Genomic DNA, 24487 nt, shown 5'->3' on the forward strand with positions numbered 1-24487 from the left:
CGTGGGACGGCTGAGGTGAATAAAAAAAAAAAAAAAAAAGAAAAAGAAACGGGAAAAAAAAAAATGAGACGACGAGTCAGATTTTCCTTCCGAAAGCCTCAGTGTCCACGTCCTCAAAGCATGGAACCAATTTAGCGTCGCCGCCCCCCCGCCGCTGCCGCTGCCAAGGCTGCTGTGGAGGGCTGGAGACACGGGGCACGTGATGGCCTGGGCGGTGCCGGGACCCTCCTGCGGTATAAGTAGGGCGGACCGGGGCTGGGTTAATTTAGCGTCCCTGGCAGCAGGTTTCTGCTAAGGTTGGAGTTACTCCTCGAGACTGTATGCCTGCGTCCCACAGGCGATAGCTTACCAACCGACTCGGCACCACAAGGAGTCTGCATGTCTTGCAACTAGACATGCTCAGCTTTGTGGATACACGGATTTGGTTGCTGCTCGCAGTAACTTCATACCTAGCAACAGGCCAACGTAAGTGCTTTCCGCTTGTTTGTGGCAGGGGTGGTGGCAGGGGTGGCTGTCCGGCTCTGCGCTCTGTGCTTTGTCCCGACGCCCGCCCCACGCACGGCAGTCTGGAGGGAGTTGCTGCTTCCCAAACGATAGAGACCAGCTCAAACCTGCCACCTCCGTCCCAGATCAGACTCTAGGACTCTAGATTCTTTCTTTCCCCCAGAAAAAGATGGCAAATGGCCAACGAGATCCCCTCTACAGGGAAAAAAAAAAAAAAAAAAGAAAGAAAATAAAATGGATCACCTCCTCCCCATACGGGCTCGTGCCCAGAGGAGGACACAAAGCCTCGCCTCCGGCGCAGATACTGCGAGGAGATACATACGTGGGCTGGGAGGAGAGTGCTTGCGGCGAGCGGAAGCACCCCGGCTGCACTTTTGTGAGACTTGAGGCGCGCTTTCCGAAGCGGGGGAGCGGTGGAGCAGCGGCTCATCCATCCACCCATCCCTCCATCCATCCCTCCATCCCTCGCTCCCCTCCCTCCGCGGGCTCCGCGCGCGGGGCGCCCCCTGCGGGCCGCTCGGGGCAGCGCGGCGGGCGGAGCTGCCGCGGCTCCGGGGAGGGAGCGCCGTGAGGGGCAGCAGGAGGGAGGCAGGGAAGGAGCAGTGCTCCGCTCCTGTGCGAGTAGGGAGCGCGGCTCCCCGAGGGCGCAGTGCAGCTCTCCGCCTCGTTGGATGGGGATGTGGTGCCCCCTCACCGCAGCCAGCGAAGCGCGCATACACAAACGCACGCACACACACCCCCCGCACACTGAGATGGGACGGAAACGCACCCCGCCACTCGCGCGGGGGCGAAACGGAGCCTTCCTGCAGGGCAGCGCCCTGTGAAGGGCCCCCGAGCCCCTGGCCACCTGGCTTTGACCCAGGGTTTGGCCGCGTTGCAGGGCGGAGGAGGGAGGGAGCAGCCGTGCGCTGCCCGCTCCTGGCGCTGGGAGCCCCCGGGATGATGTCCCCCGGGATGATGTCCCCCGGGTCGCCCTCGCTGGGGCGGGAAGCAGCGGCGGGGCCCTTCTGGACGGGCGTTCTGAGGACATTCCCCTAACCCCGGTGACGGGAGGCAGCTGTGCCTTCGCAAAGGAGACGGAGCGGTTCTTGTGGGGGTCCCCGAACCGATCACCCCGCGCTTCCCGCAGGGAGTTTGGGTGGCCCCGCTGTCACCGTCACCTGCGGGCAGTAATGGCTTTAGTTTTGTGTCGGGTTAGCACAGGCTGTCGGTTTGTTCTGCCGCGGAATTCAGCATTTCAGCACTGTTACCTTTTCTGGAGTGCACGAATCATCCGATTTAGCGTGGTCGTGCACTGCCAAAGTGACACGTTGTGGAAAAACATCCAACAACATGTTAGATAGTGGTATTGCTAAATTGCAGGGATTCAAGTGTGATGTGGGACTCTTTTAGTGTGGGGAGTTTAGGTCAAAATAGATTTTTAATTCCTTGAGATTAAGAAACTCAGAAAATTTGTTTCTTCAACTAATTAAAAAAGTGCATACTCACACTTAACAGTGCATAACATACAGAGATAATTATTTGCAATCTGGTGTTTAATAGCTTCAAACTGTTCCCTGTTACACAGTTTTACAGGAAAATGTGGAAATAGATGGAAATGGATGTTTGGCTAGAATATTCCCCGATAAAAAGTGGGATTGGGCCATTTATGTGAAAATTTCAGATTACTCCTGCAATTTAGTATCTTCACATGTGTCAGTCTGCCTGGGTTTGTTAATCTCTTGCATATGTAGAAATACGTAGGTGTGGGGGGCTTTCAATGCAGGTATGTTGAAACATATTTAAAGCAGGTTATAGTTGATATCTGCTTTTTTACTGTATCCACCATATCCACTTGTTTTGACTTACTTGGCAAGTCCATTTTGAATTCAAAATACATGGCAATTTCACCCTTGTGTTTTTCCAGTGTAAGATAATCATCTTAACAGGAAGAAATTACGTTAGGAAAATGTTTATTGCATTAAGGAAATCAACTAAATTGTATTTCAAATTAAAAGCAGCAAATTTAATTTTGAATTGAAACATGTTTAAAATTTAAAACTTGTAAAATATATGAATCTCTGCTCTAATTATCTCTTTTTTTCTTTCCCTTCTCTTTGCAGATGTGAGTCAGGTCTGTATAATTTTTTTATCTAATATGAAACACTCCAGTTAACAGGCTAGGCTTCTCTTCTTGTGGCAGTATTATTTTCTAACATTCATTCCAGAGATGGTAATGGAAAAGTGGTGATTAAATCCTGAAGGCACTGCCTGGAAAGGTACCCACCCCAATTTCACAAGTGGGATGGCCTTTTTAAGAGACTGCCTTCATAGGTGTAGAGACCATGAGGAGAAAGTAACGGAGCAGTGCTCTTTGGACATTGTGCCTGGCAGACTGGATTGGAGATTACTCTACTTTAAAGCCATTTTTAGAGTCTAAACTTCATTGCACAGTAGGATTATGAAAGAACTCAGGTGTGACTCTTTTTTTTTTTGATTCTAATATTTTAGGCTGTAGTAGCTATACGATTGTCAGTCTTCAACACAACATTTTAATATAGTTACAGTAACATCTTTGCTGTATATAACCTCCTAGCCTTCAAAATAATTTTAATCACAGGGCATAGTTAAATATATTGGTCTGAGAAAAAGTATAATTATGTAAGAAAGTGAGTCTAAGTTTATGCATTATTTTAGTTCAAAATACTGGCAGAAATTGTAACTTCTTTTTTTAATTCTCTTCCTTATTTTTTTCCAGGCACCTGCAGGGCGCAAGGTAAGCATCTTTATTTTTCTTGTGTGGAAATAAAGATGATATCAGGTAGTCTTCAGAAGATTGATATTTTGTTAACTATTGGATGAAAGGAAAATTGGCTACTCTGCTTATTTTCAGTGTTCTCTGAAAATAGAAATAATGCTGAGATGAACAGGTAGGAAAAAAAGCGGAAATGATCAAACGAGCATTTTAATGCCAGGTATAAAAAGGAGGAAATGAGCATTTTAACACCAGGGTAAATTCAAGTATTAAATCAAAGGTGCTTTACCTGTGAGCAGAACTAAGCCTACCAAGACATAAATGTCATCAAAGTATCGTTCGAATTTAAACAGAGTTCCTTTGTAAAGATTTACGTGGATTGAATAGTACAGCAATATCCATACGGGTCTAAAAGGCTAAATTGATTCTATATTATTCCTAAAAGTCAGTAATGTTAAAATAGAATTAATCATTCAGTAGAAAAAAACCCCAATTTTGCAAGCACTTCTGTGGTATGTGCAGTGACACTTTTAATTCAGTGGCTAATCTATTTCCAGTAGATTACTGTGGACAGAAATGCACTGTCTGCGGAAAATAGCTGTTGGACCTTTATGTGCAGCCCTCTTTTCCTTTTTAATGTACCCTAATTTTGATTCATGTATCTGTTTCCCTGTATTGTCCTGGAAAATTTCCACAGTAACTCATTGAGTGTTATTTTCTTCCGGCAGGGCCCTAGAGGAGACAAAGGGCCACAGGGAGAAAGGGTAAGGAATTAGATTGATGTTTACTTGTGATCTTTGGATGGTAGTTGTTGGAAGACCAGTAGGAAGAAACTAAGTTTAAGCATTCTGTGAGATCAAATGATTGTACCTGTAGAAGCTTGCACATGCAATTTAATTAAAAAAAGAAACCAAGTTACATATGTACCAAATTCAGCCTAATTATGGGCATTGTGCCTGAGTAGATATGGTTGAGATCATAGGGCAGCCTAGCTCTTCAAGTGACAATTTGAAAAATGTTTTTCCAGCTGTTCACAGTGGAAATAACACATAGAAATGCAGAGGGAAAAGCTGACATGCAATCTTTGAATAATATGGTGTATGGGTAGGCTCTCTACATAAAACCTGAATAGACTAAGTCAGTTTTGAAGATAATCCATTATCTGTACCTCCAAAGGTGTTTTGGAAAAGCTCTTTTCTTGGCAGCTGGGCATTTGTTATCTACCTTCTGCTAGTCAAAGAGGATGTTATACTGCTGAAGGCTCTACCCTAAAAGTAACCTTAAATAAGGACAGTTGAATAATTTAATTGTAATGTTCATTCGTATTGCTCATATCTGCTTTTCTGGTTTGCTTCTGCATCGTTGCTGGTTTTTGTAAAGTGGTATTCTCAACTTCACATACTTATCTGGGTTGTGTGTAGCTATGTGTATTTTTTCTATCATCTGAAAATGCTATAGTACTGATGAGGGAGCTCTTAAAGATTTCTGAGATCATAGTGTGCTGACAAATGTAATGGAAACTATTAGGAAGACTATATCAGTGTGGATATTTGCTTTAGGCTGCCACTAACTAAATTTGTTTAGAGAAAGGAGATGTTTTATTTGTTCTGAAGGCAAGGAGCCTAATTCTGCTCCTTTAGAAATCCATTTATTATTGATTTCATTAAGTACTGAACTGGGTCCAAAAAACTCAACAAATTAAATACCTCATATCAGTTGCCAGCTTTATGTACTGAGGACGAAAGAATGTAAGGACAAATGTTAGTGGACTGAACACAGGTAATTTCAACCTGTTGTAAAAGAAGTTTTGACAGTGGTAGCAGATGGGTGGTATCAAAAATCTGTAGAAAAGCACTGCTGAACTTTAATTGGATTTGCAATTATACCAGTAAATTGTCTATACTGATTAAAAAACTGATGTTGGACTTAATCTGGATCCATGTTAACTCGTATCAGTAGGGCTGACCTTTTCTAATGCTCAGCTGGTCAGACTTTAGGCTCTCACTAACAGAGTCTGCCAGGCTGTGTGGGTCCACATGGGTCACTTGGGGTTCGTAGGTCCAAAGTCTGTCACATAAGATGAAACTTCCCAATTTGGACGTTATGCTTTGGTAGTGTAAATCCAATATTGCCCCTGTAAATCTTTTCAAATGCAAAGCTCCAGTACATATATGATACAAAGTGTAGCAAGGTAACATAAAATCAGACTATATTTATTTTCTCAAGTTAAGCATTTATTGAAATTATTTATTGAAATGTCTAGCACTGCTGTATGGTGTGCTGTGGGTGCCTGGTTGTTAGTGAAGTTACCACATCAGAGATTTCTTCAGCTTCTTTTTTCACTGTATAATTCTCTTTTTAACTCTAGGGTCCACCAGGTCCACCAGGCAGGGATGGTGAAGATGGTCTACCAGGTCCTCCAGGGCCCCCTGGTCCTCCAGGTCTTGGCGGAGTAAGGCATCCAAACTTTTTATTACCAGAACTCCTAAGCTGTGCATTGTAACCAAGATGGAATTTATATCTGCTGGAAAGCACTGTTGTTGAATTGAAGAGTGAAAGATACATTCTCTTGCGAGTCCTAAAAAAATGATGGCCCAGTTCCAATGAAACCCTCCTGGGGGTCTATATATTCCATGGAAAACTTGGATTCTTATTCAACAGGGACTTAGGAAGAAGAGCAAATCAACCCTGTTATTTTGCATTAAACTTACACAGCAATAATGTCTATAGGTTAGGCATCAACTAGATTAAAACAGTGCTGTTAATAGATGGGGAAAAGCAACCTTTGTGGTTGGATTCAAGAGACAGCAACTGCATTGGAATATGCAAAGGAGATGACTCTTTAAGCTAAAAATCAATTAAAAGAGCTATAGAATTTTAGAGTATTGCCCTTTAGAATTTTTTGGTTTTATCTGTGTTCCTGCTGCAGAACTGTAAATGGGCTGTGCGTGCACACTTTGTGCACCAGTGTCCATCATGTACTCTCTGCAGAATGCTGAATTTAACTCTTTGCTTGACATTAGCTACATAGGGAGCATGAAGATACAGACAGTGTTGTACTGATCAAGTTTAGTAAGTCCTTTTGCATGGAAGAATACTCTTTTTTACTTCAATACTTTATTTTCCTAGTTGCAAATATCAAACTGCTTACATTTTCTTTTTAAATTTCAATATGCTAATGAAACAAGCAAGAAAGGGGGTTTGATTTTGGTTGTGTTGTGGAAAATCTTTTTCTATTTTGATAAAATATCAAAAATCCATTGCAGTGTTTCTGAGGCTGCATGTCCCTCAGATATTTCTGAAACTGAAGGGCCCACCTCATGCAATAGCTACTCAGGGCTGGTACATTATTTTTACTTATCTATATTTTTTCACTGTTTTGCTTAATTTCCCTCATTGGAAATTAGGCAGAATAATTTGAGAGTTTCAAGAAAGTTTTCAATTTAAAATCAGCACTATATTTATATTCCTAATTTTCAGTTCACACTATTGAATGCCTCTCTATCACTTCTGCAGAGATACTTAGGTTTGAAAGGGCCTTCCCAGTAAAATTGAGTCTTTTTGGAAACAAGTGAATAGAAATGTATTTATAATAGGGATATATTTACTGAGCTACATGTATGCTGCTTTAACAAACCTCATAGCAAATATAAAAAATCAGATTATATTTAGATACAAAATGTTGATTATAAATAGTTTTTAAAGTAAAGTTTTTAGTATTTTGATTTCAACCTTTTTATTATCTACAGAACTTCGCTGCTCAATATGATCCATCTAAAGCAGCAGATTTTGGCCCCGGACCTATGGTAGGTATATGACATAGCACTTCATTACTCACATGAATAATGTGTTTGGGATTTTCCTTTAACTCTAGTTCAGCTGCATTAATGAAAAACACAGTGTTAAAATTTGTGTTTGATCATATATTGACTCAGACTGTAAACTGATCCTTTAATATATGATGATGATAAGTATTTTAAATAGTCTGAGAGCTTGAAATATGGTCTTGGATCTGTATATTTAGCTTGAATATAGCACTGCTGGGTCTTGTGCTTTAACTCTGTTTGTTGACCACACTTTCATGAGTCAATGAATCTCATAATCTGATGTTAGACAACACATTTAATTGGAGATAGTATTACTTTACCCATACTGAAACAGAAGATTATGTTTTAGGAATGTGATTAACTCTAAAGCTGCTCTCTAAAGCAGACATAGGCCTAAAAAGTAACTCAGCATCTTGGCTCCAGTTGGTGATGATTTTTCCTCCATGGCTGTACAACTCTTTTGATACCCTTGGATTGCACAGGTTTTTTAGGAAATTGGCCACCACATTTGGTTCTCAGCATCTGAATGTTAGTACTTGGTACTGGAAGGCTGCTCTGATGAGGACTCTTTATAGCTCACTGTATACTATGTACAAATGGAATTCAAGGGGTCCATTGCCACTCCATATGAATTTCTAACCCTTCCTTACGTTAGCAAATGTCTTCAGTATACATAGGTAGCAGAATATGGGTTAAATTCACCACACACTCTGATGTCACAGACAGTGCATCTGATGGGTGAGCAGCAGGATGAAGGATGACCAGGATTATTCTGGGTCAAGTGCTTTCTTCCTCTTCCAAAAACACTCTAATATTAGATGGACTTTGAAAAATATTTTGGCATCCATTCAGTTAAGAAACATAGAAAATAGGAGTACCTTTAATCAAGTTCTGCCCTGAGTGTCTGACGATTAATCAGAAAACATAGATGACGATTTATCTGAGGTGTCACCATTTCTATATTCCAATTTTTGAGTCAGTTAGGTTCATTTGATAGAAACAGCAGTAGAATCTACCTATTGTGAGGAAGTTCTCAGTTTCGCATATTTATTTCATAAATAATACATAAAATTCAGGATTGGGAAAATAGTTACAGAATATAATTTGAGAAGAAATTCACAGGGTTTATGCAGCACATAAGATTCAGACTGTCTAGGAACCATTATTTTTCCTAGAATTACTGCATATTTTCATATCCACAACATTGCTTTAACTTCCATGAGTAAATGCCTGTAATTAATGTGCATTTATTCCTCTTAATAAAAGGTTTTCAGTCTTATGGAAAAGCTACATAAACCACTGAAAAGTCGGCATATGATTTTAATATTGTAATGAGGAAATCTAAAAGACTTTCCAAGAAAGATTTAAAACCAATTTAAGACATAATTATTTCTGTTGAAATGTCTCCTAAATCATTCGTTTGGACTATAGAAGTCCAAGTTAAAATTTCAATTTGCAAATTGTTTGCTTGCTTAGTAAACCTTAAGATAACTGTTAAGAGAGTGCACCAATCTATGGAAATTTCCTTTTTAGAAGTGATTTTTCTCACCCTGTGCTTTCAAGATGTATGTAAATTGTAAATAATGTCAAGGAAAGTGTATTAGTGACTTATTTTGCAAGTGATATGAAGAGAATTTAATAAACACCAGAAATAAATGAAATATTTAAATAGAAGTAGATAATTACTGGCAATAGATGTATACACAAAATGTTTAAGAGCCTTTCATGATGTGCTATGACCCTCATCTTTAAACATTTCTGCACAGGACGGGTAGAGGGAAGAATTTAAAAAAGAATGAACCAGTTCACTTTCTAACAAGCCAGAATAGATTAAGAAGAAGAATCATGACATTGACAGCCATAATGTACATTTCTAATCATTCCACTGGCTTCTGTGCTGGTTTGTTGCCATTAGATATTTGCACTTGGGCTGCCTGTGCAAATTCATGCAGACCTCTTAACTCCCTCCAATTTCATTTGAACATTGCACATTGGAAACTGTGATGCTTACCATGTTTTAGGAATGCTGGGAATTGGTGTTAGAAATGAGTTTATATAATTGTGATGTTTTTAAAAAAAGATCTTGGGTTTTTCCTTCCCTAGGGCTTAATGGGACCCAGAGGCCCACCTGGAGCATCTGGACCCCCTGTGAGTACAGTCTTCTCTCTCCTACTGACATTGACATACCTGTAAAATTACAAATTATCTTGTTTGGAAACCAATAATATCTCCCTCATTTTCTAGGGTCCTCCTGGTTTCCAAGGTCATCCTGGTGAACCTGGTGAACCTGGTCAAACAGTAAGTACAGATCACACACAGACACTGCTAGCATTAGGAACAGCACCCCAAACTAAGCTTGTAATGCTTAGGCCTATTGCTCCTACCCATATGCACTTCTCTGAATGTTTGGATACTCCTGCTTGATCCTGAACTCAGATTCAGGCTCTCTCCACTTGGAGTCATAAAGTGCAAAGTCAATTAGCCTCCAACTGTGCCCCAACTCGAGTCAGAAAACAGTGGGAAGATGTATACGAAGACTGATGCTTCAAGTAATTCTCAATCTGTTTTTGACAGGGTCCCCAGGGTCCTCGTGGTCCCCCTGGTCCTCCAGGAAAGGCTGGTGAAGACGTAAGTGGTTATTAAATGTTTCTCATCTCTTTTGGGGTGGTGATTCGACTCTAACAACCAGATCATTGCTAAGCTGAGCATTCTATTGGCCATATTTTTTACATTGTTGCATAAATAAACCCCTGAAATAATTATTTTATGGTAGAAGAGATGCAGTATGCTGGAAATGTACAGAAAATTGGATAACTTCCAAACCACTCCAAATACATTATTTAACTTCCTGAATATAGGAAGAAGAAAACTTAAAAGTTAATAATCTCACTGTATTTATGGAAAAAGAGAAGCCTTGCCAATGTAATTTCTGTTTTCTTAGTGGTTTGTGTTGCTGTTTTATAAGAGCTTTGCTTCTTATGCAATCTTTATTGCATTTTTTAGGGTCACCCTGGCAAACCTGGAAGACCTGGTGAGAGGGGTGTTGCTGGCCCTCAGGTGTGTAGTGATCCACTGGATACAATACAAACCAGTTCACTAATCCATGAAACCTAACAATCCTTCTGAATTTCACCACATTAACAGTCTAGTAATATTCCTTATATGGATTAATACAATTTCAGCCCTTACCTGCAGGGATGTCATATATTATGTTTTTATTTTGCTCCCCTACCCCATTCCCACTAAAGCTAGAAATGAGTAACAGAAGTGGCAGAACAGTAACAGAAGTGTGAGGAATTACACAGGAGCAGGTAACCAGGCACCTTGGCATAGAAGGTTAACAAAGCTGTGCTGTCACATGGTAATGCATGAAATTTCTGAGATTCAGAACTGGAAAAATCAGGTTGATTACTGTTAGTCTTGAAACAAGTCTGGTCCTGAGAGGTTAGGATCTGGATTCTATTCCTTACTTGAATGATAATGACCAAATCTACTTGTTAATTTTATTGAAAGACTTAGTCATCATCTTTCCTTTTAACTGCAGTGTATAATATGAGAGACAATCATTCATGCACTGTGTGTTTTTAGGGTGCTCGTGGATTCCCTGGAACTCCTGGTCTGCCTGGCTTTAAGGGAATTAGGGTGAGTACATATTTTCCCTGAATATTTAAGACTAACATTACTGCAGCATACTGAAAACCCCTGGAAATCCTCTGAAAGTGAAGAGTGCATGAACCTCTTCAAAGTTTTTAGTCTCACCTGATATAAAAGACTTAATTATTTCTGAAAAATCAGAAGATCATATTAAGAAATAATTTTGTGTGGGAGAAAGGTTTTGTGTTATAAGATTAAGAATTTGCATAAAGCCATTTGGGAGAAAATATGTATCAATATTTATTTTTCTGCTCATTATAGGGACACAATGGTCTGGATGGTCAAAAGGGACAACCTGGTACTCCTGGCACCAAGGTAAAAACAAAATCGAAACATGTAGGATGCATTTGTAGTTCTTCCTAGAAGAGATCCAATCAGTCTTCCATGTTGCCATTAAACATTTCCCAGCTGCAGTAATCTAGAAGTCAGTGGATCCATGTAACAGTGGATACATGCAACAGTCAGTGGATACATGCACCTTGTCATGAGAAAACATTCCTGGGGCCTTAGTCTGGAGCCCTCAATCAAGCTGTAAGTTAGTGCTTTCAGTGAATAAAGGCTGTAGAATTGGGCTCTTAATGAGTGACTACTCACCAGCACTTCAGACTGATTTTGCTATCTCTGCTCTTCTCTGGATTGTATTCTACATTGGGTAGGTTTTTTTAAAGCATGCTGAAATAAAAACATCTAATTTTTCTACAAAACTCTGCTGTGTGAGACATGTGATCAGTGTAAGCCTTCCTGCTAAAAATTTGGATCATGCAGTGCTTTTCTGAGTTAAAGCTATTTGATCCTCACAGTCTTTTTTTCTTTTTATCATCTTCATATTAGAGCACATTTGAACACTAGCCTTAAAAAAACCCTTAATAATATATTCTGAAGTAAAGTCTAGAAACATCTATGGTAAACTCTTTGAGTTTTTTCTTCTCCCATTCCACCTCAGTGCCTAATATCAGTGTTCTTGAAAAATCCACTGTTGCATCATTGTGTTATAGGAAATTCTGAATGATTCACAGGGGATTTGTATTCACAGACTTCTAATATAAAAAACTCAGTGAAAAACTCAAATACTAATTCTCCATCTTGCTTATTTCTAAGAGCTTAGCACTACTTGGTTAAAGGGTTTTTAGTTGTAAAATAACAGTCTTCAATATCACTGCAAGTTTTTACCCTTCAGAAAAAGTTAGGTGGCAAAGTCTGCCCAGTCATTGGAGATTTAAAGCAGGTAAAGCACATAAGTAAAGAATAGAACAGTTACCAGTAAGAGCGCTAGAAAACACCAGCATATTAAATCAAGGTTGTTCTTTATATAACCATGCTGAAAGCAGCAATGAAGGCAAAAACTTTTAAGACTAAGAGCATTTAAGACTAAGAGCATTAAGGTATATTCAGGATACAAGCACTTGTATCCTGAATATACCTGGATGACAAATCTTGTCATTGTAGACCAGCCTACACCTGTTGAGAAGGCTGTTCAGAACACAGTACTGAAGGGAAAGAAGCCAGGTATTAATGGCTGTTACTCAAATACTCAGTATTATTGGACTTAAGTTAAAAATACCTGAGGCAGATCCTTATTTTAAGCCATTTGAGAGGATTTTGTCAACTTACACTAAGGCAAAAGAAAGCATCATTCTGCTTCTGCTCTAGCTAAAAAACAGCTGCTGATTGATTTGGATTTCCAATCTCTGAAATGTGTACTACAGAGTAAATGTCAGCATAAAGAAAGGGGGTGAAGAAAGCTGAGCAAGTGACACAACTTTGGCCTCCCCTTCTGAAAGGATTCCATCTGGCTGTGTTCCAGTATATGCAGGGACAATTGCAGTCTCTGCACCCTCAGGATGTGCTATTATGGTATAGTGTGATGCAGGAACATGGACAGTGCTATGTTATAAAATGCTACAGAAGACACTGAAAGTGGGATCCAGTAGCTGAAAATTTCTCTGATAGTGTTAGACTATCTGTCCAAAGCATCCTTTAAATAACTCAAGCCTCCAAACTTTCTTCTTCATAGGGAGAGCCTGGTGCCCCTGGTGAAAATGGTACCCCAGGACAACCTGTAAGTATTCACTGCTGCTGTGGGAAAGTATAATCTGATAGATTTAGTTCAGCCAGCATTTTCTTCAATATTTGTCATTATTAACACTCCAGATTCCCAAATACTCTAATGTAATAGTAATATGACTTAGCAAAGGGAAAGATCTCTATATATCTATGTTCAGGGAAAAGATATAAATGAATTAATTTGATTTTTCTTTCAAGGGTGCTCGCGGTCTCCCTGGTGAGAGAGGAAGAGTAGGTGCCCCTGGACCAGCTGTAAGTGGCTTCCTATCTGTCTGTCATCATGACCCAGCCACTTCCTGTGGCTTCCTCTGATATTCCGTTCTCTTTTCAAACTGTTTATCATCTTCTTCCTCACAGGGTGCTCGTGGAAGTGATGGCAGTGCTGGCCCCACTGGACCTGCTGTAAGTTTCAGTCTTGCTTTTTGACAGCCTGGTTCCATTAGGCTTTGTGCTTCTTTTCCTGTTTTTAGAGGATTTCTTGGGCTTTTAAGAAGTTTATTGTGTTGATGTTTTTAACACAGTTCTCTGTTGCTTATCAGAACATCACAAAGAGAATTAGTGATAAACCCTTTGCAGATAAAATCATGACATTCTCAGGGTTTATATTAACACATCCATATAAAAGGAACCAAGTAATCTCTTGTTTGCACTGGTGATTTCATGAGAAGGTTTTCCAGCACATCTCACTGGGAAATACTCAGTGCACAGAATTCTCATTTCCAACAGTCTAACAGAAAAATTCTCATCCAAAAGCTAAAGAGACTTTCTACTTTTTAACAGATGCATACCTTGCATGTGTTACAGATGGCTGTATTAATATACATCCTGTAAATTATATGCACCTGCAGTCACTAACCTTTTTCATTCACTACAAATGCCTGAGTTGTGAGCTATTGTGAAAGGCCAGCAAGATCCAACTCTACTGACTATAACTATTCTAATAAGAGCTAATCCAGTGCAGATATGTCTGTTTAAAAGGAGCTAGTGTGTCCATAATTTAACCCTAACTCCATTAAACCTCCCTTATCTCAGCCACATAAATATGAGTACAAGGATATGGTTTTGAAACTGTAAAATAAATCTGGAATACATCGGAATAATAGTACTAACAGTTAATAGCTTTTTTTTCTTCCTACCTTCAAAAATTGAGTCTATGATGAAGATGCCCTTGGTTCTGTTTTGCCAAAGTTGATTTTAATACCCCTTGTCACTTCAAACACCTGTTGTGCTTTAGCAGAGTAGAATGTGAGCGTGGCTGTGAATATCTCTTATGTTCTTCCATGTGGAATATTTAAAAAATATGTTATTGGGCAGTTAAATTGCAGGCAAATAAAAATACTACAGCTAGGATCTGATGTAGTAGAATCAAAACATTTTAGCTGAAGACATTCTGAATTGAGGCAGTTGAGTTGCTACAGGAAAAGTGTTCTGAAGCTGTTGATTTCATAGATTGTTACTCACAATGGGCACAGTGTTGCATTATATCCCAGTGTCTATCCCAGGCTGAAGTTATTTGTCACATATTTAGGTGATGATACCTTAAATATTCTGCACAGCAGTTACTAACACTCATTTTATAAAACTAAAACAGAAATAATGTTTTATCATTCTTTCCACTTGAAATTTAAAAGGTAAATAAGTCATTGCAATGAAAATTCTGGGAGTTTATGCTTTCAAACATATCCTAAAGGGAATTTGGTCTTTTTTTTTGCTTATGCAAAACTAGTGACAGTTCCAGGTACCCCCTTTATAACAGAGTAGATTATAGAATGTCTGAAGCCAATTCCTCTTTGTCCTAGCAGCTGACATGTTTTATTACCTTGGATTTGTGAGGCAGTGTTAATATAAATATTTCTCATTGAAAGATATTAGCTCGCAAAAGATAGATATAAACTCCCAATATGAGTTGGATTATTTAATTAATAATTGAAGAGAAAGTATCCCTTTTTATTTGTATGAATTTAAAAATTAAGGCTCTGAATCCATCAGTGTATCTTCTCTTGTAATATCTGGTACGTTGGAACTTAGTCCCAATGTAACTATAAATCTCACAGCAATAGGTAAACAAAGTAGACTCAGTCATCTTGCCTTGCAGATGCCTGCCTCTGCTCATCCTCTGTTTGTTCTTTCTCAGGTGTTTGGCCTCAAGGCAAGGTTTTACCAATTCTTGCTTAATTTGCACTGCAAATGTTGTTTAAGCATTCACCTGGCTCTTAACTGTATGTAGTGAACCAAATCCCTCTGTTTGGAGCTGCAAAAGGCAGCTAGTGTGCTGAGGGGGTAATGTGTGGAATAAGTAAATGTGCATTCTTTAACCTGGTTACTTCAACAAGCAAGATGTTTCCCTTTTACTTCCCAGGGCCCTATTGGTGCTGCTGGTCCTCCAGGCTTCCCAGGTGCTCCTGGTGCTAAGGTATGAACATCTGCTTCTACTGGTACATTTGATAGTGAAGATGAAATGTACTAACCAGAGTTTCTAGGCAGCAGAAAAACCCCATCCTCTGTGAACTAAGAGTGCTTTCTTAGTAGTTACTCTAGGGATTCATCCTCATCCTGATCTGTATTTGGAGAACATCAGATATGAATGCTAATTTAAAGTCAGCACTTACTTCACAGCTGAAGATTGAAGCTGGGCAGGTTCAGGAAAACAGAACCCTTTTACTGCTTTTTAATTGGTGCACTTATATACACTTTCCAAGGATGACATGAGTCATGATAAATAAGTGAGGTAGCAGTTAAATCACTTTGCAGAAATAGTGGAGGACAAAGAAGCTGCGTTTGAGTATTGGGTTACTTCTGAGTCCCGGAAATTACAGTGCAGAAATTGCATTAAATTTTTTCAGATTTAGGGCAGTACCATTTTGCTCTTGCAGACTATGATTTAAATTATTCACTTTATTGCTCAAATCTTAGCATTTTTTACCTGGGTAAGAGCCTCAATATTTTGAGTGACCAAGGAAGGACCGAGCATTTGAAGAAAGAGTATTGCATGTATTTCATTTACAAATTTTGCTGACCATTTGTCACAAAATCCATGTCATTATATTCAGGTTCTTGTAGTAAACTTGCAGAACACAACCTTCTGAAAATAAAAGCAAGAACCTTTTTTTGTCATTTACTCCATTGTGAACAGTATTGTATGCACTCTGATCAGGCATAAATTAGCATTTTACATCTATGCAAATGGCATCTGAAATTGCAAGATAATGGTCAGTTAGGTCTCATGTACTGTGGCACCTCAGGCCAATTCTGGAGGCACATGGATGCAAATGAGACTGGAATTCTAATTCTGATTTTTATGGTCAACCTTCTGGATAAGCATCTGGTTTTCCTGTCTTAGCCATTACCTTAGATGGAGCCTAAATAGACATCCCAACTTGAGTGCCTTTGAATGCTCTCAACTGCTTTGTTTCCTGGTCTCTGAAGTGGGAATACGCAAATATGATTATCTTCGTGCCAGACTGATGCAAGATTACTTCACTCTTGCCATAAGACTGTGTACACTGATGGAGGGTTCTGTCCTTCTCTCCAACAGGGTGAAATTGGACCTGCTGGTAATGTTGGTCCTAGTGGTCCTGCTGGCCCAAGAGGAGAGATTGGACTTCCTGGTTCTAGTGGTCCTGTTGGCCCTCCAGTGAGTAACTTGCCCGGCTCTATCTTTTAGATGTGTGCACTTTTGATTCTGAATTAACCAGTATTGTTACCTTTCTTAACAGGGCAACCCCGGTGCTAATGGTCTTCCAGGGGCTAAAGGTGCAGCTGTAAGTACAACTACACTCACATGTGCTTCCTCTAAAAAACCCCAATTCAGTTAATGCAGCAGAAAAGACAATGGGCTCACAATACCTTTTTCCTCCTCTGTTGGACAGGGTCTTCCTGGTGTTGCTGGTGCTCCTGGTCTGCCTGGTCCCCGTGGTATTCTTGGTCCTCCTGGCCCTGCTGGTCCTAGTGGTGCTAGAGGACTTGTTGTAAGTGACCTCCTCTATATTTGAAAACCAGACACAGTGTCCACAGTTGTAAAAGATCTCTGGATACATTTTCGTTATAGTGCAGACATCTTTTCTTGATGCACTATAATTAACATTGTAGTTAATTTCTGTGTCTCATTACTTGCTTTAGATGCTGAGACTGAAAAGGTTCACTTTGTACTCCCTATGAGTGCAAGGAATAGTTGGACTCAGTGATCCTTGTGGGTCCCTTCCAATGCAGAATATTGTGTGACTGTGAAGCTCTGTCCATGTTGATAGCACTGAGAGAGATGTGGCAGCAATCTCACAACTAGGCCCTCGGTGGGTATCCTCAGTAGAGGAACCAGCCCTAAATGTGTCATTGTTCAATAATGTCATTTCTAAGCACCTTTAATATGTTTGGTTTTGTGCCTTTTTAGTCAAAAATACAGTCATGCTCATTGGCCATTTTCACAATAGAGGGAAGCATGACATTAGATGATAAAAGAATTTTTTAATTAATGAGTAAGCTCTCCAGGTAGAAGAGGGACTTTTGGAATGATGCCTAATTCTGTCATCTCTTTTTTGTTTTGGACTTTAGGGTGAACCAGGCCCTGCTGGTGCCAAGGGAGAAAGTGGTATGAAGGGTGAGCCTGTAAGTATGGCAAATGTGAAGGCTTTTTCAATCAAAAGCCTGATAATATCTGTAACACAGTGTCTGATATCTTCTTTTTTCCCTGTTTGTTCAAAATAGGGTGCTGCTGGACCTGCTGGCCCTCCTGGCCCTAGTGGTGAGGAAGGCAAGAGAGGCAGCCCTGGTGAACCTGGCTCTGCTGGTCCCCCAGGCCCTGCTGGTCTGAGAGTAGGTTTTCTTTTCATGTTCCAGACTTAGAAGCAAAAAGGAAAGTGGAAATCAATCTAGAGTCCCACAGGCAAATTAAATAATTATGAGTAATTAAATTGACATTAATGCTGCTAAGCAGTGATAATTTTCAATTCTGAACCTTTTGATTAGTTGGGACCAAACCCATTTTCACTTTGCATTAATGCATGTTTACTCTCTTATCCCTGAAGTATTTAGAGATGGCTTTCATTTATCCACTGTGCAATATTTAGTGAATTATCTTTTGATTATTCTTAAAAGTTTGTGTAAGGGATTTAACTGCTTAAAACCAGTAATGGGCTCACACATAATGGGGGGCAAAAGCTTTCAATTCAGTGTCTTCAAGGATGCCTAGTAAACTTTTCACTGGGTGAGAAAGCCACTCCATGAACTTCAGGAAGCATGTACCTTCATGAAAGAAGAGAATTCGCAGGAAAATAATAAGAAAAATGGCAGCATTTCCCCAGATTTTTTTGTTTTCAGAGATGAAGAATTCAGAGTCAGTAACTCTCTACAGGGAATGTGGAACTTTGTGGGGAAGGCTGTGGGATCCTAGCTGCTGGCTAGAGCCACCTCTAGTTACAATGAACACTGAAAATTACACAATTAGAATTTAAAGATATCTACCGGAAGTGAGAGGGATTTCTTTCACCATACCTATTTACACTGAGGTGTGTGTGCTTAAAGCTGCACTTAACTCAAATTCAGCAGACCTGCTTGGAAGGCTGAAATCTAGTAGGCACTATACACCTCACAAGAACAGATTTGTTTCTTTCCCTTTCTTGATTTGTTTTGTGTTGACTTGCAGGGTGTACCTGGATCTCGTGGACTCCCTGGAGCTGATGGCAGAGCTGGTGTCATGGTAAGACTTTTGTCTGGGTCACTATTTTTGAGCCACCTTTTATATACAGATCTGAAATGCATTTTTGCTACCTCTGCCTAATTTTATTTCTTTCTTTTGGTAGGGACCTGCTGGTAACCGTGGTGCTAGTGGTCCTGTTGGTGCTAAGGGTCCTAATGGTGATGCTGGCCGTCCTGGTGAGCCTGGTCTTATGGGTCCAAGAGTAAGTTCAAACTCTGTGGATTAAGTTTGGAACTACAAAGGAAGAAAATTACTTACAATTAATGGAGAAAATTATTCAGAAATCCCACTGCAAAAATTCAGCATGTGTTAACCACAGTTAGGGCACACAACTACCTGAAAAAACCCTATTAGGAATGATTAAGAAGCATCAAAATGTTTATTGAAAGTAGTTAGTTTTGTTAACATTGCATTTGATGGCCTTGGGATGGAGCTCTGTTTTCTTGTACTGGATACTGCATTGACTTCTGTAAGGGGTTTCCACTTGTGATTGTTTACAGAATGTGATCATTATCACATTATCTGATCACAATTAAGGTGTGTGTTTTCTTTAATGAACTCAAAGGAAAGCAGACCCTACTGAAATGATGTTTAATGGCTGATCTCAATTATTTCTTTTTATTTGGCAAATGATTTCATTGAAAACAGCCATTTACTTTTAGTGGTGTTGGCTGCAGCCAGGTTATGTTCATCCCACTACATTTATGCTCCTTATTCTTTCTCTTCCTACCCTACCCTCTGAAGGGAAAGTTTGCAATGCACATAGGAGTATTGGGCATCTGCAAACATTGAAACATACTATTCCTCCAAAGCAGAGCCTAAATTAGTTGCTCTGAGTAAAACAGGTACTTTCCTATACTAATTTTCAACTGGCCTGGGAGCACACACCATCAATCAACAGTCAGTGTGCTTCAGGTGGAAATGTGATAGCCCTACAGTCCTATTTAAACAGTGTACATTGATATCTTGGCACCTCTGTGTGTGTTCATGCGTGCACGTAGAAAAAATGTTGGCTATGTGTTGTGTGAGTAGGTTTCCTTCTAAAAACTTGAAACTTTTCCTTTCCCAGGGTCTCCCAGGTCAGCCTGGAAGTCCAGGCCCTGCTGGCAAGGAAGGTCCTGTTGTAAGTACCTTGCTTTTTATTCTGTTACACCGTTGCATGGGAGAGAATGACGTACAATAGTATAAAGCAGACATCTCAGCACTGAGCTCTAACACAACTGTGTAAAACCAGCAAGATTTTCTATTCTATTGCTCAGAAGATCAGTGTGAATATTTCCGTTCATTTCTGTGGGTCTCAGATCAGGCCTGTGTCGTGGACGGGGAAGAAGAAATACAGAGTTCTACAAAAAAGGAGGAAAAGGGAGGGATGCATGAGCATGCAATATATCAACAATGGTGAAAAGTTAAATGACATTTGCTTCCTGTCAGTACATATTTCTCCTAAAGCTGAACTCTAATTAAATTACCTCAGCCATTTAAAAGTATGATTTCTTTTTCTAGGGTTTCCCTGGAGCAGATGGTAGAGTTGGGCCAATTGGTCCAGCTGGTAATAGAGGTGAGCCTGGCAACATTGGATTCCCTGGACCAAAAGGTCCCACTGTAAGTACAGTACAGAAACCTTCTATTACTATGAAAGTATTTCCAGACGAATCTGTAGAGTCCTAACTCTATCATTAATCTAACACATCTCCCTGTATCCTCCTCATCAGGTGGCATCAGCTTACATTCAAGAGTTCTGTTTCAAATTATTTTCCAGTTATCTAAGATATGATTAAAGAAATGAAGAAGCAGTTTAATTAGCTCAGGGATATTTTTAAATTGAAGTTATTAGAATAATATATGTCTATTTTATTATTTCAGCGTGTCCATTTTATCATTTCTGTATATTCACATCTGTAAAATTCTGTGAAGTTTGGCCATTAAACCAGTTCCAGAGTACTGTTATTTATAGAGGACTATCCAAAGCTCACTCAATTTAGAAGAAAAGCTACCAGTGACTTCAGTGGAGTTCTTTACATGTCCCACAGAGGCCAAAGATAACAATCATGTCGTGGACTTGGGTGTTGCTGTACCTACACACACAGGCAAACATAGTGTGTTGCACAGGATACTACGTGGACTACCATGAATTACAATCTCAAAACATAAAGGCATCGAGTTTTGAAAAGACTTATATTTTTGAGCTAATCTAAGTGATCCAAAAAGACAGATGGAGCTTGTGTGTGTTTTAATTGGGGTTAAAGAAATATTACAGTAAATCTTCTGGCAGTGAGAAGAAGTCTCTGCTTAGTAGTTTAAACTGAATCTAATATAAAGTGTTGGTTAACTTTTATATCTTTTTCTTTCAATTTCAGGGTGAACCTGGCAAACCTGGTGAAAAAGGCAATGTTGGTCTTGCTGGCCCACGGGTACGTGGATAAATTTTCTTTATCGCTTTCCAGAGAGGAAAAAAAGCAGGTTTTCCAAACCTCTGTAATAGGATAGCATTGGCTTGTGCAAATATGACTTGATGATGAAATTAGAAAAGCCCTTAAAGAATGCATTATTTTTAGGCTCTTGTTGGTGGGGGCTATTACTTAATGGATAAATGAAAACTCCCCTTCTTGGATGTTAGTGGGGTAATTAATTATGGGGTATTATCCTATGAAGAGGAAAAAATAGCACTCCCTGTCCTTAAAACTTAGAGCACAGTGTATGGTTTCTAATTCATCCTGTAAATTTCCAACTTTTAACTCATAGTAAAAAGTAATTCTTAGTAACTTAGTAATTCTTCTATTTAAGGGACCCAGAAACAGTCTTGTCTGTGAAAAATGCTATCAGCATGATTTCTATATTCTGTAATTCCAAAAAAAATTTTTCTTAAGTATTAATGTGCTACAATAACTAAAATTATGGAAATTTAAAGTTTTAAGCATCTTTAATACCTCTGGCTGTAAAGTTCTTGCAAGTAAATGGTTAAGTTCAAAATACTCAGTCAGAGATGTTTGATTTCAGCTCATAATAATTTAGAGATATTACTGATATCATATTAAAACTTTGATAATAGCTTTCTACTTGAACATATACAGGGTGCTCCTGGTCCAGAGGGAAACAACGGTGCTCAAGGTCCTCCTGGAGTCACTGTAAGTAACAGCCTCCACACAATTTGTGATTTACTTTTCACTTATGGGACTTCCCATTTTAAAATTCATTGCCCTGTTTTTCAAGTTAATCACTTGTTTTTCATTCCACCCAGGGCAACCAAGGTGCAAAGGGTGAAACAGGTCCTGCTGGCCCTCCTGGCTTCCAGGCAAGTAACTGTGTGCTCTGTTCAATCTTATCCATGGCTCCCAAAGCATGAAGAGCTTCTGCCTTAACTGTATATGTATTCTTGTTTCTTTACACTCAGGGTCTGCCAGGTCCCTCGGGTCCTGCTGGAGAAGCTGGTAAACCAGGCGAGAGGGTGAGTGACAGACACAGCATTCCATGGATGGGGCAGGCATTGCATGAGGGCTGGGTTTGCAATGGCACATGTGCTGGAGCAAGAGCCTGTTGAATCTATTTGCCAAAGAAAAGCAGTCAGGGTAACTTTAAAAGCAATCATGCAAACTTTAATAGTCCCTTTTGCATTGGAACTTGCATCATACTTCTTTTTTAAAAGTTTTGCTATGAAATAGAGCAAAGATAGTCCTTTGCTTTTGGGGCCTTAAGTAGCAATAAACTATGCTTCTTCCCCCAGAAGAGACAGTACATGAAAAATATTTTACTTCCCATTTCTTTCAAAATCTTCAAGGTTCAGTCTAACCTCCATTTATGTTTTTGCACCTCAGCTGATTTCAGGGAATGTACAATGTCATCCAGCTGAGGTGGTTCAGTTGTAATTCATGCTCTAGCTGCTGCACAGTTAGTGTGGGATCCTTTGTGTTATAATCACCTCTAACATTTATAGTTCACTCTGTGTCCCTGTATAAAAGAGTTTACATTGTGTATACCTGAAAAAAGAGCTTGTAATTTAATAAATAGCTCTTCAGATGAAAACATTTTATCTAATGTCTACATGTATGTAATAAATTGTCGGAAAATTTGTCTGAAACTGAGAATTTCCGTTTGTTGCTAAGAAACAAAGTACAACTTAAGCAAGTAAAATAAATTTTACTTCTATATCTACTCTCTTCTAGGGTCTTCATGGTGAATTTGGTGTCCCTGGTCCTGCTGGCCCAAGAGTGAGTAACTCATTTGAAATCTGGTACAGACTGTCTTAATAATGTGTTCAGTAATAATTGTAACTATGTACATTTCCATGTTCCTCAAGGCAAAAAGCTCTTCTCCGTTACAGAATAGTGTTTTGCAGCAGACTCCCAGGAATGAAGGATAATATTCTTTGCTCTTTGCAGGTGTCAGGGTATTTGAGTTAGGGTTAACACAGTTGCTAGTGCTAGTAAACTTCTGTATAAGAAGTATGAATATTATCCAAATAATGATATCCTGTATTAACCTTTCAATGAGACTGTGGATGATAAAGGACTGATCCTGCAGTGTTACACTGAGGCCTGATGAATATGAGAGTTTTCATCTGCAGTGCCTGTGCACAGACTTTCTTAGCCTGACCATTTCAGCTTTACTATCACTTGCTAGGCAGCTCCTACCTCCCCAGTACTGTCTTTGAATAAATAGTGGACTGAATTCAGAAACCAGAATAGTCATTAGAAGGTATTGCCTCCCTGTTCCCTTTAGTTCTGTCAATAGTTAACTGTCAATAGACATCCTCAAAGGGCTTTGTGTGGATGCCTTCCCTCATGGCAGGAGGATCCCATTTATGCAGAGCAAGGTGTAGTTTATAAAGGGCTCAATTAAGTATTTGCTTTCCAAATCTGCCTCTAAAGAGGTTGATATTTAACCTACTTTTGTTGCTTTTTCTTTTCTTCTGACTTCCAGATTAAATGTATCCAGTGACAAATATTCCCAATCATTCGTATAAGTTATTTCAATCAGTTTAAACAGCACTTTTTCTCCCTATGTTTTAGTGCCCTGAGCCTGTATTAAAAACCATGTGTGCTCTAAACTCTCATTTTGCCATTTCATCCAAGCCAAGTTCCCTTTGTCAGAGCAGTAGCAGGTATTTGCCTCTGCTCTAGCTTGCCCTAAGCATCACATATCAAGCCCTCAGTGTATTTCATCCAGTATTCCAAATTAGGTCTTACTGATGCTTTATACACAAAACTAGCACTTCCTAAAAGTACCCCACTGCTTGTTCCAGATCACATTTTCCTTTTACATGTGTGTGTCGTATTGTTGGCTATTACCTTTCCCTTTCAGTCATTTTCACCAGTGAAACCTCCACTTACAGCAGAATTTGCAGTTTTGGTGCTTAAATAAATGGGCTGGTACTTGCACTCTTGAATTTTATCTCATTGCTGTGACAGCCATCTAGCAGGTTGTTCACTTCTTCCTGTGTAGTCTGCCAATCCTTCTTCCTGTTGACAAATGCTTTCACCTATGTGATATCTGCATATTTCTTCTTTTTCTGCTTCTCTGTAATTAACAAAATGTATGAAAAAAATTAATTTAGGAACATTTCTACAATATAAGTTTATCTGTTGCATCATTGGTGCTTTCTGCTCATGTGCCGTCTCCCCTTAAGTCAGTTCTTTAACCACATTACAGTTCTTATACAAATTCCAAATTCTCCAGCATAACTAAAAACTCCATTATATCTTATCAGATTATTCACTGATGTCCAGCTTGATCACAATGAGATAATTTGAGATATCTTTAGTAAAATTAATGTTTGTATCTCTGATAGATCTATTGTGCATTTAAATCAAGTTTCTGGCTACTTCCATGTCTCCAGATCTATGATTCAGAATTTATCCTTATACCTGTTATAATGTACAGGTCACATTAGTAGGCTTTATTGTTAGTTAACTTTATTATTCTCTTGTCACCAGGCATTTGCCACTGTATAAATAATTTCTTGCCAATAACTATTTCTTTAATTTCACTAGATTCCATTATTTGTCCTAAAACAGA

General features: G+C 39.4%; 1 protein-coding gene across 1 annotated transcript in view; it reads left to right on the top strand.

Annotated features, from left to right (window-relative positions):
* Positions 1-243: 243 nt before the first annotated feature.
* COL1A2 (collagen type I alpha 2 chain) overlaps positions 244-24487 on the top strand; it is a 38924-nt gene continuing 14680 nt past the window's right edge. The window contains exons 1-30 of the mRNA XM_059843366.1: positions 244-465; positions 2607-2617; positions 3242-3259; positions 3967-4002; positions 5607-5690; positions 6988-7044; positions 9169-9213; positions 9310-9363; positions 9640-9693; positions 10069-10122; positions 10654-10707; positions 10981-11034; positions 12734-12778; positions 12982-13035; positions 13141-13185; positions 15143-15196; positions 16319-16417; positions 16500-16544; positions 16653-16751; positions 17332-17385; positions 17485-17592; positions 18422-18475; positions 18579-18677; positions 19545-19598; positions 19979-20077; positions 20833-20886; positions 21547-21600; positions 21714-21767; positions 21867-21920; positions 22636-22680. Of these exons, the coding sequence (XP_059699349.1) occupies positions 396-465; positions 2607-2617; positions 3242-3259; positions 3967-4002; positions 5607-5690; positions 6988-7044; positions 9169-9213; positions 9310-9363; positions 9640-9693; positions 10069-10122; positions 10654-10707; positions 10981-11034; positions 12734-12778; positions 12982-13035; positions 13141-13185; positions 15143-15196; positions 16319-16417; positions 16500-16544; positions 16653-16751; positions 17332-17385; positions 17485-17592; positions 18422-18475; positions 18579-18677; positions 19545-19598; positions 19979-20077; positions 20833-20886; positions 21547-21600; positions 21714-21767; positions 21867-21920; positions 22636-22680 (1761 nt within the window). The 5' untranslated portion in view covers positions 244-395. The remainder of the gene's footprint in view (positions 466-2606; positions 2618-3241; positions 3260-3966; positions 4003-5606; positions 5691-6987; positions 7045-9168; positions 9214-9309; positions 9364-9639; positions 9694-10068; positions 10123-10653; positions 10708-10980; positions 11035-12733; positions 12779-12981; positions 13036-13140; positions 13186-15142; positions 15197-16318; positions 16418-16499; positions 16545-16652; positions 16752-17331; positions 17386-17484; positions 17593-18421; positions 18476-18578; positions 18678-19544; positions 19599-19978; positions 20078-20832; positions 20887-21546; positions 21601-21713; positions 21768-21866; positions 21921-22635; positions 22681-24487) is intronic.

Source organism: Haemorhous mexicanus, chromosome 1 (genome assembly GCF_027477595.1).
Source record: "Haemorhous mexicanus isolate bHaeMex1 chromosome 1, bHaeMex1.pri, whole genome shotgun sequence".
Taxonomy (NCBI): domain Eukaryota; kingdom Metazoa; phylum Chordata; class Aves; order Passeriformes; family Fringillidae; genus Haemorhous; species Haemorhous mexicanus.